Here is a 13,308-nt window from a genome sequence, read left to right as displayed (position 1 = left end):
GTTATCGAAATGGAACTTGCCCTGTGGAGTTCCACAAGGCTTCGGTTCACCTCCCATACTACGTAATCTTTATGTAAAACTACCGGGAGTGATCATTCATAGATCTGGATGTGGATGTCATCAATATGCTGACCCCAGCACAATATCTCTTTGTCTAAATTGCCTAACACTGCCATTGTAGTTATGAACCTTTACCTGACTGCTGGAGTTGCTAAAGTTAAATGACTAAGAGTGCAATCCTAAAAAAAGTTACTCTAGTCTAAGTCCATTCATTTCAATGGGCTCAGACTGGAGTAACTTTCTCAAGATTGCACTGTAAGAGTGAAGAAGTTAAATCTGAATACTGACAAAGTGGAGGTGATGCTGGTCAGGAAGGCTGAGACCTTAGAGGTGCTCCCTATGTTTGATGAGGTTCATCTGACCCTTGTTGACTCAGTTAAGGGGTTACACTGAACCCAGCATTATTGCTGAAGAAAGAAGTTAATTCAGTTCCAAAAATGTTTTCTTCCATCTTCATTTAGCTTAGGGGATGCCTCTGTATTTTGACTCAACCAATGTGGCCACTTGGATCCATGCCACAGTAACCTTGAGGCTAGATTGTTGTCATGTGTTCTACATGGGCATGCCCTTGAAGGCAGTTTGGAAAATCCGGTTGGTATGCAACATTGCCTTTTGATTATTATCAGAAGCGAAGCAGCGCATGCACATTATTCCTTTTCTGCAGTTGCTCCATTGGTTAACCATTAGCAACATCATGCTCCCTTGTTTAAAGTGTTGGTCATCACCTACAAAGACCTTCGTGGCCGAGGTCCCATCTATCTACAAGACCACCTCTCCATGGGTCCTTTGAAGCAGCTTTGCTTATCTGAATGGTGTCATCCTGCAAAGGCCCCTGTACTCATTCCTTTTTTTTGTTATGATTCCCACTTGCTACTAGAATGTCCTGCTTAAGGAGGTCAGGAAGACTCCCAAAGTCTTACCATTTCACAGAATGTTTACAATGGTGCTTGTTCAGGGAGGCTTTTAATAAAGCGAAAAGGGTCACTAGTTAATCTCTGAAATTTTGGTCAGCTTTCTTTGCTTTGTTCATAGAATGTATTTCACTGTCACCGTTTTCTCTAGTTATGTGACCCTGTTTTACTACCTTTGTGTTTTAATCAGTGGTATTATGCTGGTCTTGGTATGCTCTAATCTTGTAATCCAGTTTTATGAAATTGTGGCTTGAACGTATATGTAGTTTCAGAGGAAAGGTATGTTGGTCTGCAATAGAAAGTTAGATTTGAGTCCAGTAGCATCTTAGACATAAAAAGAATCACATAAAAAGACATAAAAAGAATCACAATTAAAATCTTCTTTATGAAGTGTACAGCACTGGCTGAACTTGGGCTAATGATTTGTGCGGTGTGTTAGGGTTCTTTAGCTGTAAAATGGGCCCAGTGAATTGGTTTTGGCTTCTGGAGCCATCTGCTTATGCATACTTTCTGCTTCCACTTTCTGCTTGTGACACATTTAAGGCTGGCTCATGTCCTCTGCACACACACACACACACACCAGTTATCCACCCAGCTACACTGAGTTGCCATATTCTGCCTGTACCCACATCCACAGATATAAAAGAAGTGTCCCTGTTTTCATCTATGAAATGCTGAAAGGCTCATGGTCAGCTCTGCCATCCATCCATTTATTGGTTGGTAAATGAGTACCTAGCACATAGCTAGGGAGTAAAGAATAGGTGGGGAAAACAATGGCAAACTACCCACAAAAGCGGCTTGCCTATAAAATCACTGCTTGCAGTGGTACCCCAGGGTTGGATATGACAACGGGGAAACTTGACCTTTTTTTAGTCAAACTTGTTGCAAAATGCACTTGTTTCCAAAGCTAATGATTGTGATTTAGTTTACTACAGTATCTTCAGTCTCATTCAGCCTTACAAAAGAAGGGGAAAGGAGCCAAAAAGCTTGGTTACCTCCTCCCTATACCCATCTCAATAACATATGCCTTTCAATCACATTTGTACCCAGAATGTCCAACAAAGTCAAAAAAGTGGTAAGGCCATGCCTCAGACTGGGCTACTCAACTCACTTCATAGCAGTTCTAAGCAGGTTTCTTCTGAATCCTACTCGAGTCTATTCAATGGGGTTTATTCCTAGGAGAGTGCTCTTTGGATGGCTATTGGTATACCATCATTTGTGGCTGTACTGCTGTTGGTTAAGATGTGCTTTTGATCTTTTTGCATGATGTGTAGTTGAATTTTTTTCTGGCACTGGATCAGTTTTTCTGTGGCTTGCACTTTTGATTCTTTTTTGGCAAATATCTTCGTATCTTCGAGACCGCATCACCCCATACATCCCTGTACGGCCTCTTCGATCAGTTGAGGCCAATCTACTAGTGGTCCCTGGCCCTCAGGCTGATGCAGCTACAGCAGCAGCTCCACACGGGCCAGGGCGCTTTTCACGGCTCTGGCCCAGCGGGCTGGTGGAGCAGCTCTTCCTCAAGCTGTCCGGGCCCTCGCGGGACTGCTTGGTGAAGTTCCGCAGGGAGCCTGCAAAGGCGGAGCTGTTCACGCCCACGGCCTTCGGAGGAACCGGCCGCTGATGGTGCCCCCCCCTTCTTTGGCCCCTGACATCTGGGTCAACTGCCATCTAATGAGACTCGCCATTCCTCCCTTTGGGGGGGGAGGGAACTTTAAAATTAGAATGCTGGACGCCACTCCTCCCTTTCGGGGGAGGGGAAGGAACTTTAAAAATAGACTGTTGAACGCCATTCATTTTATTGAGATTTATTGTATATTTATCAGAAATAGTTTTTTACGGTTTAATCGCTGCTTTTAAATGTTGTAGTTATTCTACATTGTTATTCTTTGTGTTGTACACCACCCAGAGTCCCTCGGGGATGGGGCGGTATAAAAGTTGAAGAAAATAAATGAATGAATGAATGAATGAATGAATGAATGAATGAATGAATGAATGAATGAATGAATGAATGAATGAATGAATGACTCCCAGGTTCTATCACTAACTATAATTTGCTTGAGAAATTTGCCGCTCCCCCTCCGCCCCAAGTCCGTAGCATACTGCAAATAAATTTTAAGTTACTTCTGTTGCCTTATGTAATGAAATCTTGTTCCACCTTAACAAATCTTTCGGTGCGGGTAGTGGCATAATACAAATGATCTGTCAAACGCCTGAGATATTTAAAATTATTTTTCTGGTTAGCCGAAAAACTAATTGCTGTGTTTTCTTCTTGAGCTGAGATTATCTCATTTTCTAATGTATTATAGTCACCCACTATTTGAGGCTGAATTCCAAAACCACTTTCCTCTAGCTCTTCAGATTCGGAGCCTGGGTTTGTATCCACTGCTGTGTAATGTTTTTGCAAATAGGCATTTGCATGATTGGCAAAACCCTGTATCTATGCAAGAGTTGGATTCCTATGGGGCTATTTTACAGATTACATCTAAGAGAAAAGAGAAAGCTTTATGCTGGTGAGCGCAGCTGCTGCTTTCTGAAGAGTCTGCATGGGCAAAATTTAAAAGCAGCATTTTGCTTTTCAAAACAGGTTGTTTCCCATAGTGGGAGAAATAGTCTGGTATCCAGATGTTCATGGACTACAATTCCCAACTGGCCATGCTGGCAGGGGCTGATGGGAATTGTAGTCTGTGAACATCTGGAGAGCCACAGGTTGCAGACCCCTGGCTCTGGTTGAACTATCAGCAAAGAGTGTTTCTTACAGTGACTGCCCCCATCTTTTCTAGGACTGGGGGATGGTACAGATGAGCCTTGTGATGCCTTTGTGATAGAAGAGACCGAAAGAGGTTACCGGTGTGCTGTTGATGTTCCCAGCCCACTCTACAAGTGAGTCAGTGCGTGTATAATAATCTAATTTACAGTGAAAGTGGGTGGCTTCTGAATCAAGTAACAAGTTAGCTCAGGGGTAGGGAACCTGCAGCTCTCCAGATGTTCAGGAACTACAATTCCCATCAGCCCCTACCAGCATGGCCAATTGGCCATGCTGGTAGAGGCTGATGGGAATTGTAGTTCCTGAACATCTGGAGAGCCGCAGGTTCCCTACCCCTGAGTTAACTCATTCACAAATTACAGGGCGAAAAAGAGTACTGGATGTTTAAAAATGTTTAGACCCAATTATTAAAGTATCCTAGAAGAAGCTTAGAAAAGTATCTCAGTGTTGTTAGGAAGATGACTGGTCCAGCAAGAGAACCTTTACATAGCCCTGTGTATATCATACTTGCTGTTTTCTCCTGCCCCACTGAATTTTTTTCCTCCTTTCCTGCTTGTTGTTATGATCTACAGCTGTATGTCTTTGTTTGTACTCCTGCACTGGAATACACAGCAAGCACCATGCAGTGTGTCCTGGAAACTTGCTGGGTGACCTTGGGCCAGTCACACACTCTCAGCCTAACTATTCATCGGTTGGTCATGATGGGTAGCCACGTTCATCTGTCTGTAGCAGCAGAGAGTAGCAAGAAAATTCCAGTAGCACCTGAAGGTCTTAACAGCCCCATCCAAAGCCAGAGGTGGCGGGATGCAGTACCAATGCAGTACCACCCAGCCGCCTCCAAGAGGGCTTTCTGGTGCAGAGAGCAAGAAAAAGCTCTGAAAGTCCCCTGTCGCTGGGAAGGCTCATAGGGCTTTCAGGACTTATGCCTTTAAAAGGTGACGTAAGTCTGAGGGCTGCAGTGCAGCGCTCCAGCCCAAAACCCCAGGAGGGAGCTGATTAATGTCGGCTCCACACCTGGGAACCACCACCCCCCCCACCCACATACACACACACTGGTGTTTGATCAGGACACCAGTGTGCAGCCCTGTTGCAGCCTGGACTTCCAGGCTTTGCAGCATGAGGCTAAGGGACACCGGTGCATCTGCCACCTCCACTGGGGTGAGTGCCCCGGGGATGGCAAATGTGCCTGTGGACAGCCATGCCACTCTCTAAAGCCCTTCCCCCCCCCCCATTGGATGAGGTTGTAATTCGCTTGTGAGCTGTGACTCACAAAAGCTCATACCCTGCCAGAAATTTTCTTAATCTTTAAGGTGCAACTGGATTGTTGTTCTTTTCTACCTCACTGGTCGGTAATGGTAAAGTGGAGGAGAGGAGAACAAAAGAATTTGTTTTGCGTCCCATTAGGGAGAAAGGCAGAGTGTCAGTGAAGTACATAAAATTTAAGTTCTGTCCAATGGCAGCAGCCTCTATTCTGCATTTACTTCCTGTCATCATTACCAAATACTTAAAGGGTGGAGAGGAAGGTCTAGAGTTCCCAGGCTGTGTACTAGATGTTACTGTTTGCTTTATGGCAACTACAAAGGAGCAAAATTGGTCCTAATTAGTCTCTATAGCTGGAACTTTGCATCATAGTACTATTGCAGGAAATATTTGATGCCACAATTATTAAGAAAACCATGTTTGTATTAGTCTGTCGTATTTCAGGTAGGCAGGATGTTTACTTTGTGGTGTTTGGTCTGACTTAAACATGTCTTTGCACTTTAATCTGTGATTTTTCCCCCTCTTCACATTTATATAGGTATATAATAGGAAAGAAAGGAGAAACAAAAAAGAAACTTGAAACAGAAACCCGAACCTCCATCAGTATTCCCAAGCCTGGAGTGGAGAGAGAAATTGGTGAGCTCTAGTGTTATTGAAGTAAATTTCCTTTTAAACTTTTTATGCACAGGATAATGGTACTGTTTGTAAAAGAAATCTTTTTTTAAATAATTGTCAAATATGAAATTAGATATCAGTGCCACCCACTGAATATTATAAGAGGCAGAATGCAGCAGTATCTTCTCTGCCCATTGTATTTCTGTTCCTTTCACTTTATCCCCCCTCCCCCCCTGCATACTTATTAAACCTGGGTTGATTTATTCCCATATTCAGCGATGCACCTGCTTCATCTCTCCTGAATTCTTACCGTGTCCAGGGAAGATGACACCACCTTTTAGAGTCATAAGCTCTTACCCCTTCTTACTCCTTTATTACGTCTCTTACCTTTTCCTGGCTGCCCTTCCTTGTATAACTCTTGAAACTCTGGGGTGTAATAGTTATTCTATGCTTGCCTTCCCCTTTCCAACAGCTGCAGGCAACTATTACCATCCTGCATTTTGAGGTATTCCTTGCACTTACATACTGAGAAGGGAGAACAGGTGTACATATATTTTCATTAGATGCTTAATAAAGAAAACTGACAAAAGCACAGGCTGAACACGCTTGAAATCCATCCAAGGAGGAAAAAGTCAAATTTCTTCATATCCACTCCCAGTCGTGCCAAAAAGCATTTGAACAAAGATCCCGTGGAGTTAATATCAGGATTGTCATTCTCATCTACTTCCTCTTCTTTAGAGGGTCTCCATTTTCTGATATGCTTTGCACAGTTGTAAAAATCTGGTACCGAGGGCTTGCATGATGAGGTTTTTTTTAAAGCAGCCTGACTGAATACTTGCTGAACAATTTTGTTTCCCCCTTTAATCACTGCTATTTAAGTAAATTCAGTTGCCATTTTAAAATTTTATATGTTACCTTTTCATAAAGACACACAGCATTTTGTATAATTAAAAACAATGACGTTATATAGATAAAATGAGAGACAAAATATGAAATAATACTTAAAACATAAAATCAGAAGTACCAAAAATAGAATAATCCCACAGTTATCACATGGGTGACCGGAAAAAGAAAGATGTCAAATATATTCTGTGACCGAGATTATCAAACAGTTAAAGTACAAGTACATACAAATGTACATCAGAGTGATCAACAGTGCAATCCTAAAAGCACTTTCCCGGAATTAAACCCCACTGAATAAGCCAGAGTGGGATTCTGAGTGGGTCTGTTGAGGATGGCTTTCTAAATGCAAGAGCAAAGGGTAGAAAAAGAATGTTAATTACTGGCGTCTCTATGTGAGTGCATTAAGTGCTGGCAAGTTGCTTCTGACTTATGGTGACCCTATGAATCAATGTCCTCCCAAATGCCGCATCATTAGCAGTCTTGCTCAGGTGTTACAAACTGAAGGCCAAAGCTTACTTTACTAGTAATACATCTATCCCCTTTCTGCTCAGATTTTGGATGCTGAGCAAGATTGGCCATGGTCAGTATTTGGATGGGAGACGACCAAGGTATAAAAGGGTTGCTATGCAGAGGAAGGCAATTGGCAAACCATCTCTGAATGTCTCTTGCCATGAATACTCCGTGAGGACGCCATGCCAGCTGTGTTTTCTCAACACAAAACACCAAAAATAATAATATGTTAGCATGCATGTGAAACTATCTCATGTTTAGAAGCATCACTTCTGTTGAAAAATGCAATTTCTTTCCTTTAATGTCCACCAGTCAGTGTGTTCAAGGATGTACATACCTGCTACATCCTTAGTAAAAAAATCAGTTATTAAAGGCATGTGCAATGTATGATATGGGGATTCAAGCATCAGATATTTATGCCTTAGTTGCGCTTTAAGAAGAAATCAGCTGGCAGAGTTCACTGTAGACGAATGTAACTTGGTTATATATGTCCTTGTTTGCCTCCTAATCTGTGAATTGGTGGAAGGGACTTCCAGTAGCTCTTGTGTCTTCTTGAAAATATTTATATTCTTCCCCATGGAAGCCCATTTCACACTTGAAGAATCCTGGTTTCATGGTGAAATTGACCTTAATATTCTGTAGAAGAAGCTGCTACCTTGTTGGAAATTGGTTTATAGGTAGAGTGGAAAATCGACCCCTGTTCTTAATTCTTCATGGGCCCGACATCGCAAGTTGTCATAGATCCTGTTAGGATTGTAGATAGCTATGCTAAGAACTGTTTTGATTTGTTTTTCTTTCAGTGATTACGGGACAACACCGGAATGGTGTTATTTCCGCACGAACCCGGATTGACGTTCTTGTTGAGAGCTTTCGCAAAAAACAGCCTTTCACACACTTTCTGTCATTTGCCCTCAATCAACCTGCAATTCAGGAAAAGCTTCTACAATTCAAGAAAGAAGTGCTGGAAAAGTGTTCAAGTGTAAGTTGTCATGATAGTCCTCCAGACTGTTTTTTTTTTAAAGGTTATCAGCCAGAATGCTGTGAGTGCTTGCTTTAGGTTTTCAAAGCCAATAAAAAATAGGTTGCTTGTGGCAAGATTATTCCTTGAAGCTGTAGAACCATCATTAACAAGATGGCAGGATGCTAAATATGTTGAAAAGCTATTGCCCACAGAAATAAATATTCTGTAGCTTTAAGTCATAATTAAAGCACAATATAGCCACATTATAAATGACTTCAATAATCAGCTAGCAGCAGAGTAGAGGTTTTATATTCTTAGATGATAGCAAAAGCTATGGCGGTTTCTGCACGGTGAAACAACAGCGCTCCAGGGATGGAAAAAAACCGGTCCCTGGGGCACTGTTCGCACAGGAGGTGCTGCTGCATTGCAGCAGCGCCATCCTGGCTCCCCAGAAGTGGCGTGAAGCCGCCGCTTCCGAAACTCGCTCGGGGGGCGAGTTTTTTGGAATACGCCGGTTGCCACCCGTTGCCGAGCGAACAGCAGCAGGTGGAAGCCGGTGTATTCCCGTGACGCTCCCGAACAGCTGCCTACCTTTTCCCTGCCTTTCGTTGCTCTGAAGAGGGAAGGGGACACGCCTCCTTGCCTCCATCGCTTCAGCCATCGCTCTGGCCAGGGGGCGTGTCCCCTTCCCTCCTCAGAGCGACAAAAGGCAGGGAAAAGGTAGACCGGTGTTCGGGGGGCTGCGCGGCTGTGCAGAGCGTGCTCCCCCAGCCGCGCAGCCTGTGGGGCCGTTTGTGCAAATGGCCCCAGGGCTTGCATGGGTATCAATCATGCCGATGCAAGCCCTCAAGCCTGCATGTGCAGAAACCGCCCAAGACATTCCAGATCATTTGCTCTTCAAACTGTTATGAAAGAGAAAATAATACCCTAGACTTTTGAATACATTTAATTCCCTTGTCTCGTCTAATATATTTACTTCTGTGTTTCTGTTTTTCTGTAGAACTCTGTTACTGATTTTTTTAAATCTTATACAGGAATTAATTAGCTATATCATAAAGGCCTTCACTATGCGGAAGCACTTCTTTCCTTTTTCCTCTCATGAGACTTTCTACTGACTATTTTCTGGATTGTTTTCTCCTGTTACAACAAGTAATGAAAAATAAATAGAATATAATTAAGGGGGCACAACAGATGTACGTAATTTTAACTGAGTCCACTGCAGAACTGTATTAATTCCATTTGGTTTAAATGTACCATTTACTCTTCGCAATTAAGCTCTGTGCAGCATATAAGGTTGAGCACAGCACTGATTAGCTGAGCCTTCTGACATACAATTCAGTTTCCCTCCCCTGAGTAGGTTTTCAAGATTAAAAATATTCTGAATAACAACATTAATTAGTCTAAACATTGCTAGGTAATGGTTGTCATATGATGTCCTGCGCCCTGGGCGGGGTCCTCGCTGGGACCCCTGTTGCCAACCCGCCTTCCCCTGCCTGGATGCTGGAACTTCCGGCCTCACTCCCGTTGTCCGGGGAGTGGACTAAGTGGGACAGCCGCTTTAGCCACAGCTTGAGCCGGCTGCCCACAGCTGACCCAGGGCGCGCAGGAAGCGTGGGAGTGGGAGTGGGGAAGTTCCCCTGCCAGGCTTTGGACTGCTGGCTGCTTCTCCCCTCTCAGTTCCTGCCCCCTCTGTCCAACCACCAACTCTCTCCTTCTCCAAGTCTTTCCTCCCCAAAGTCCTCTCTTCTCCTGCCTCGGGACTCTCCCACCGTCGCCTCCCTTGCCCCTTTACAGTTTCCACCTCTCCTTCCCACACACGTGTGCACACCCTCCTTCCCTCCTCCGTGTCTGGTCTTCCTTCCTGTCGTGTCTTCTCTTCCCCCTTTTATCCCTTCCACTGCCTGCCTGCGGGTTAAGAACTCCGCCCCTGCACTTATTCCAACAGGGCTCAGCTGGCCCTGCTCGGCCGGCTCGGCCACGTCGACGCGGCGCTCCCTACGGCCGAGGCTCCCGCCGGCTTCACCAGCTGGCGAGAGCCCGGGGGAACGCTCCCGTCCCCCGTCGCCACGGCGACCGGCCTCGGCGCGCTCCCGTTCCTCCCCGGCCCCGCGACAGGGTTTCCCTGCCGGCTTGACGTCCCTCCGGGCGGGGGAAGCACCCGCCAGCCGGAGGTAAGGGCGAGAGTCCGGGGAGGGGGTGGGGGCTACCCCCGCTCCCGGACACATGACAAAGGAAAAATAGAAATTTTCTGTACTGTACTCTGTCTCACAGAAAAATAAAAGCGTGGTCGTTAGTGGTGTGGTGGAAGTGTGTGCTTCCGCAGTAGAAAATAGTCCCAAAGGACTATGAGAAGGTGAGCTGTGAGTTGGGGGGAGGAGGTGGGCGGGCCCAGTTTAATGTTTGGGCTGAAGGGAGGGCAGGGGAAATGGGGAGGCTATTGCCAGCCTTGGTGGGAGAGCGACCTATTTAACCAAAGACTTGTTCACTGAACTCCAGGGAATGAGACCTACTGTCTGGAGCCTCTATTCCTTGTCCAGACTCTCACATTCTATTGTCTCCCCAAAGATTGCTGCTTACTGACAAACAAACAAGCGTGCCTCTTGGTGCGCACCGCTACCTCAATGAGAGTGCTGAAGACAATTGAATGTTTCCCCTTCCTTTACTGTTTCATCTTTCCCTTCCCTGGCAACTCCATAGCCTCCTCCCTTTTCCTGCTTTCCTTCCCACCCACTCACCCCCTAACCTATCCCTTTCTTCAGCTTTCCCTCCTTCCCTCCTCATGGCAGCTTCTTCTTGGGAAAAAGTCTGACCATTTGCCCAATGGCCAACACCGCTGGGCCTACATGTGTGGGTTGTAAGTCTCTGGCTGTCACTAGAAAGGCTGTTCTGGGCGATTCTTTCTTCATCAGAGGACACAACAGGGGAGAAGGATGGGACCTTTACCAAAGCTATTTTGGCTTTCAAGCCCCTGTTTGTCCCCCCACCCAGCTTCACTTTACGGAAATCCAGGCTTGGAAGCCTCAGCAGTATCATTGCAGTTCCCTAGAAACCTCTAAAATGGTCCCTGGGAGTCAAGCCCTTATTTCAATTACTTTGGGGAGTTTTACTCCACTGATATTTTGAGGTATTTTTCCAAATTTCAGATTTTTCTGCAAATCTGGGACTTTCTTTAGGTTTGTAGAGACACCCCCCCATTGCTCCATTCTGTGGATCTGTCAGTCACATCTGCTATGGCCCCGTTTGAAATTAGATATATTGATAAACCATTTTTGGAGGTCAGCTAATTCATGTGGGGTTTAATCGGTTTCCTTGAAACCTGACAGGAGTTCTACATATCGTCTTTGTCATGTCATGTATCAAAAATCAGACCCTTCCATTTTCACAGGCTAGGACTGTGTTACTTGAAGCGGGGCATGCAAAAGGTACTTGCGGCAGTGAGGTACACTACTTTTTTCCATGCTTATCTCTGAGGGGTCGAATTCAGGTTTGAAGATACACAACTGCCAGTTAGCTGAAGAAGCTTATTGCTTCCGCAGATACCTCAGTCATTTCATGGTCAGTAATGCCGCTCCAATAGCACTTTATCTCACAGCGGGATCTGCCAGGAAGCACATCAGTAATGAACAAATTATATTTGAAAACCTGTGCTTTACAATGCAATAAGGAAGTGTGTAGAGCTGTGCAGAACAGCAGGGGAGTTCTCAGGATGCTTAGAGGCACCTGAATCTGTGCCCAGAACAGAAGCTGGGTGTGTTTGTTCCTGCTGCTCCTTTCAGACGCGGAACAGAGCAGTCAGTTAATGATATCTGTATTCAAATGAGGCTGATTAACAGCAAGGGGGTTGTTTAAAAAAAAACCCCAATATTTTTAAGGAATAATATCAGGTGTTGAGCTTAGCGTATCTGCCGGTTGCTGAGCAATGGTACAGAATCTTTTCCTCTCACCAGAATAGTTACCATAGCAACAATCCGTCTATTATTTATACTGCTGTAGTCTCGTGTGTCAGAATATACTGCAGACAGCTCCCCCTCCCCCTTTGGGTTTTGTGAGAAGGATGAAGGTTGTATTAAGATGTGGAAATTAATATAGGCACTGCACCTCCAAGCCTTAACACCAAGCAACTAACTTGCCTTTAAAGTGGGAAGGGCAGACATCAATATAAGCATGCTGATTTTTATTTATACCTTGTTATTCCCTCCCAGTAGAAACTTGGGGCAGTGTCAGAATAACAGCAGTTGGAATTAAAATGTCATAAAAAATAATTTCAGGATGAAAAACGTGTAAATCTATCGCCAATAAAATAAGTCTAAATCAAACCAAATGGCTCCCTGAATAGAAAATGCTGCCTCAGACATACCAAGAAAGCTGGATAGGACTTTTTAGATGGATTTCAGCACTTTGAATTGGGCCAAGAAGCAAACAGCCTCTCAGTGCAGGGATTTTGTGGTGAAATAGAATAATAGAATTCTATCACATTCACACCAGAGATGTGCATTTGGATACACCTGAGCTGAAAATACACCTTATCAGTAATTTTTTGTATATTCAGGGTCTCCCAAATATATCCAGGAAACTGGGAAAAAAAGGTCCATAAAATCAGGGAGCTTGGAAGCCAGCGTTTTCCTGGGGGCTGGTTTTTCTTTCCTTTTTCCCCTTTGTTTTTGCATTTTGGAGGAATTCTGTGAGCTAGCCAGGCTACTGCTGTCAGTTTCAATTTTTGTGTCTGTACCTTCAACCCCCCCCCCCCCCCCGGCACTCAGAATTCTTTTCCATAGAGAATGATGGACCCAAAAAGATTTGTATTCACACACACACAAAAACAACCCCTGAATCTGAATACCGTATTGCTGTTGGAATTTGGGAATGTTGAGAATACCAATATTTTTTCCTGTCCAATATACCTGAATCTAAAAAGTACTGATTTATTTGCACACCCCTAATTTTTGAGGGAGGGGGTTGTCAAGTCACAGATAATTTACCGTGGTACCCCCCCCCCCCCGTGTTTTCAATGAAAGAAATTTGGAGATGATGAAATTTGCCATTACCTGCCTGTGTTGCAACCCTAGTATCCCTTAGAGATCTCCCATCCAAATACTAGCCAGGGTCAGGGCTGAGAGTGTGTGACCGGCCCAAGGTCACCCAGTAGGCTTCCATAGCATGACTGGAGATCTGAACCTGGATTTTCCAGGTCTTAGTCCAGCACTATAACCATTATACAATTCTGGCTCTCAGACCCATAAGGAACACTTCTGTAATTATTTGGGAATTCCAGTAAGTTCAAATATTATCCAACATTTTTACTTACTGACCAGAAGCCAGGA

The 13,308-nt window shown here is 44.5% G+C and overlaps 1 protein-coding gene across 1 annotated transcript in view; it reads left to right on the top strand.

Moving 5' to 3' along the window:
* The window catches only part of ASCC1 (activating signal cointegrator 1 complex subunit 1), a 93,070-nt gene that overhangs the window by 11,465 nt on the left and 68,297 nt on the right, over window positions 1-13,308 (top strand). Inside the window, exons 3-5 of the mRNA XM_048504864.1 lie at window positions 3,755-3,854; window positions 5,537-5,634; window positions 7,827-8,005. Of these exons, the coding sequence (XP_048360821.1) occupies window positions 3,755-3,854; window positions 5,537-5,634; window positions 7,827-8,005 (377 nt within the window). The remainder of the gene's footprint in view (window positions 1-3,754; window positions 3,855-5,536; window positions 5,635-7,826; window positions 8,006-13,308) is intronic.

This window comes from Sphaerodactylus townsendi, linkage group LG08, assembly GCF_021028975.2.
Source record: "Sphaerodactylus townsendi isolate TG3544 linkage group LG08, MPM_Stown_v2.3, whole genome shotgun sequence".
Classification (NCBI taxonomy): domain Eukaryota; kingdom Metazoa; phylum Chordata; class Lepidosauria; order Squamata; family Sphaerodactylidae; genus Sphaerodactylus; species Sphaerodactylus townsendi.
The sequence above is the reverse complement of the archived record's forward strand: the minus strand, read 5'-3'. Positions and strand labels throughout refer to the sequence as shown.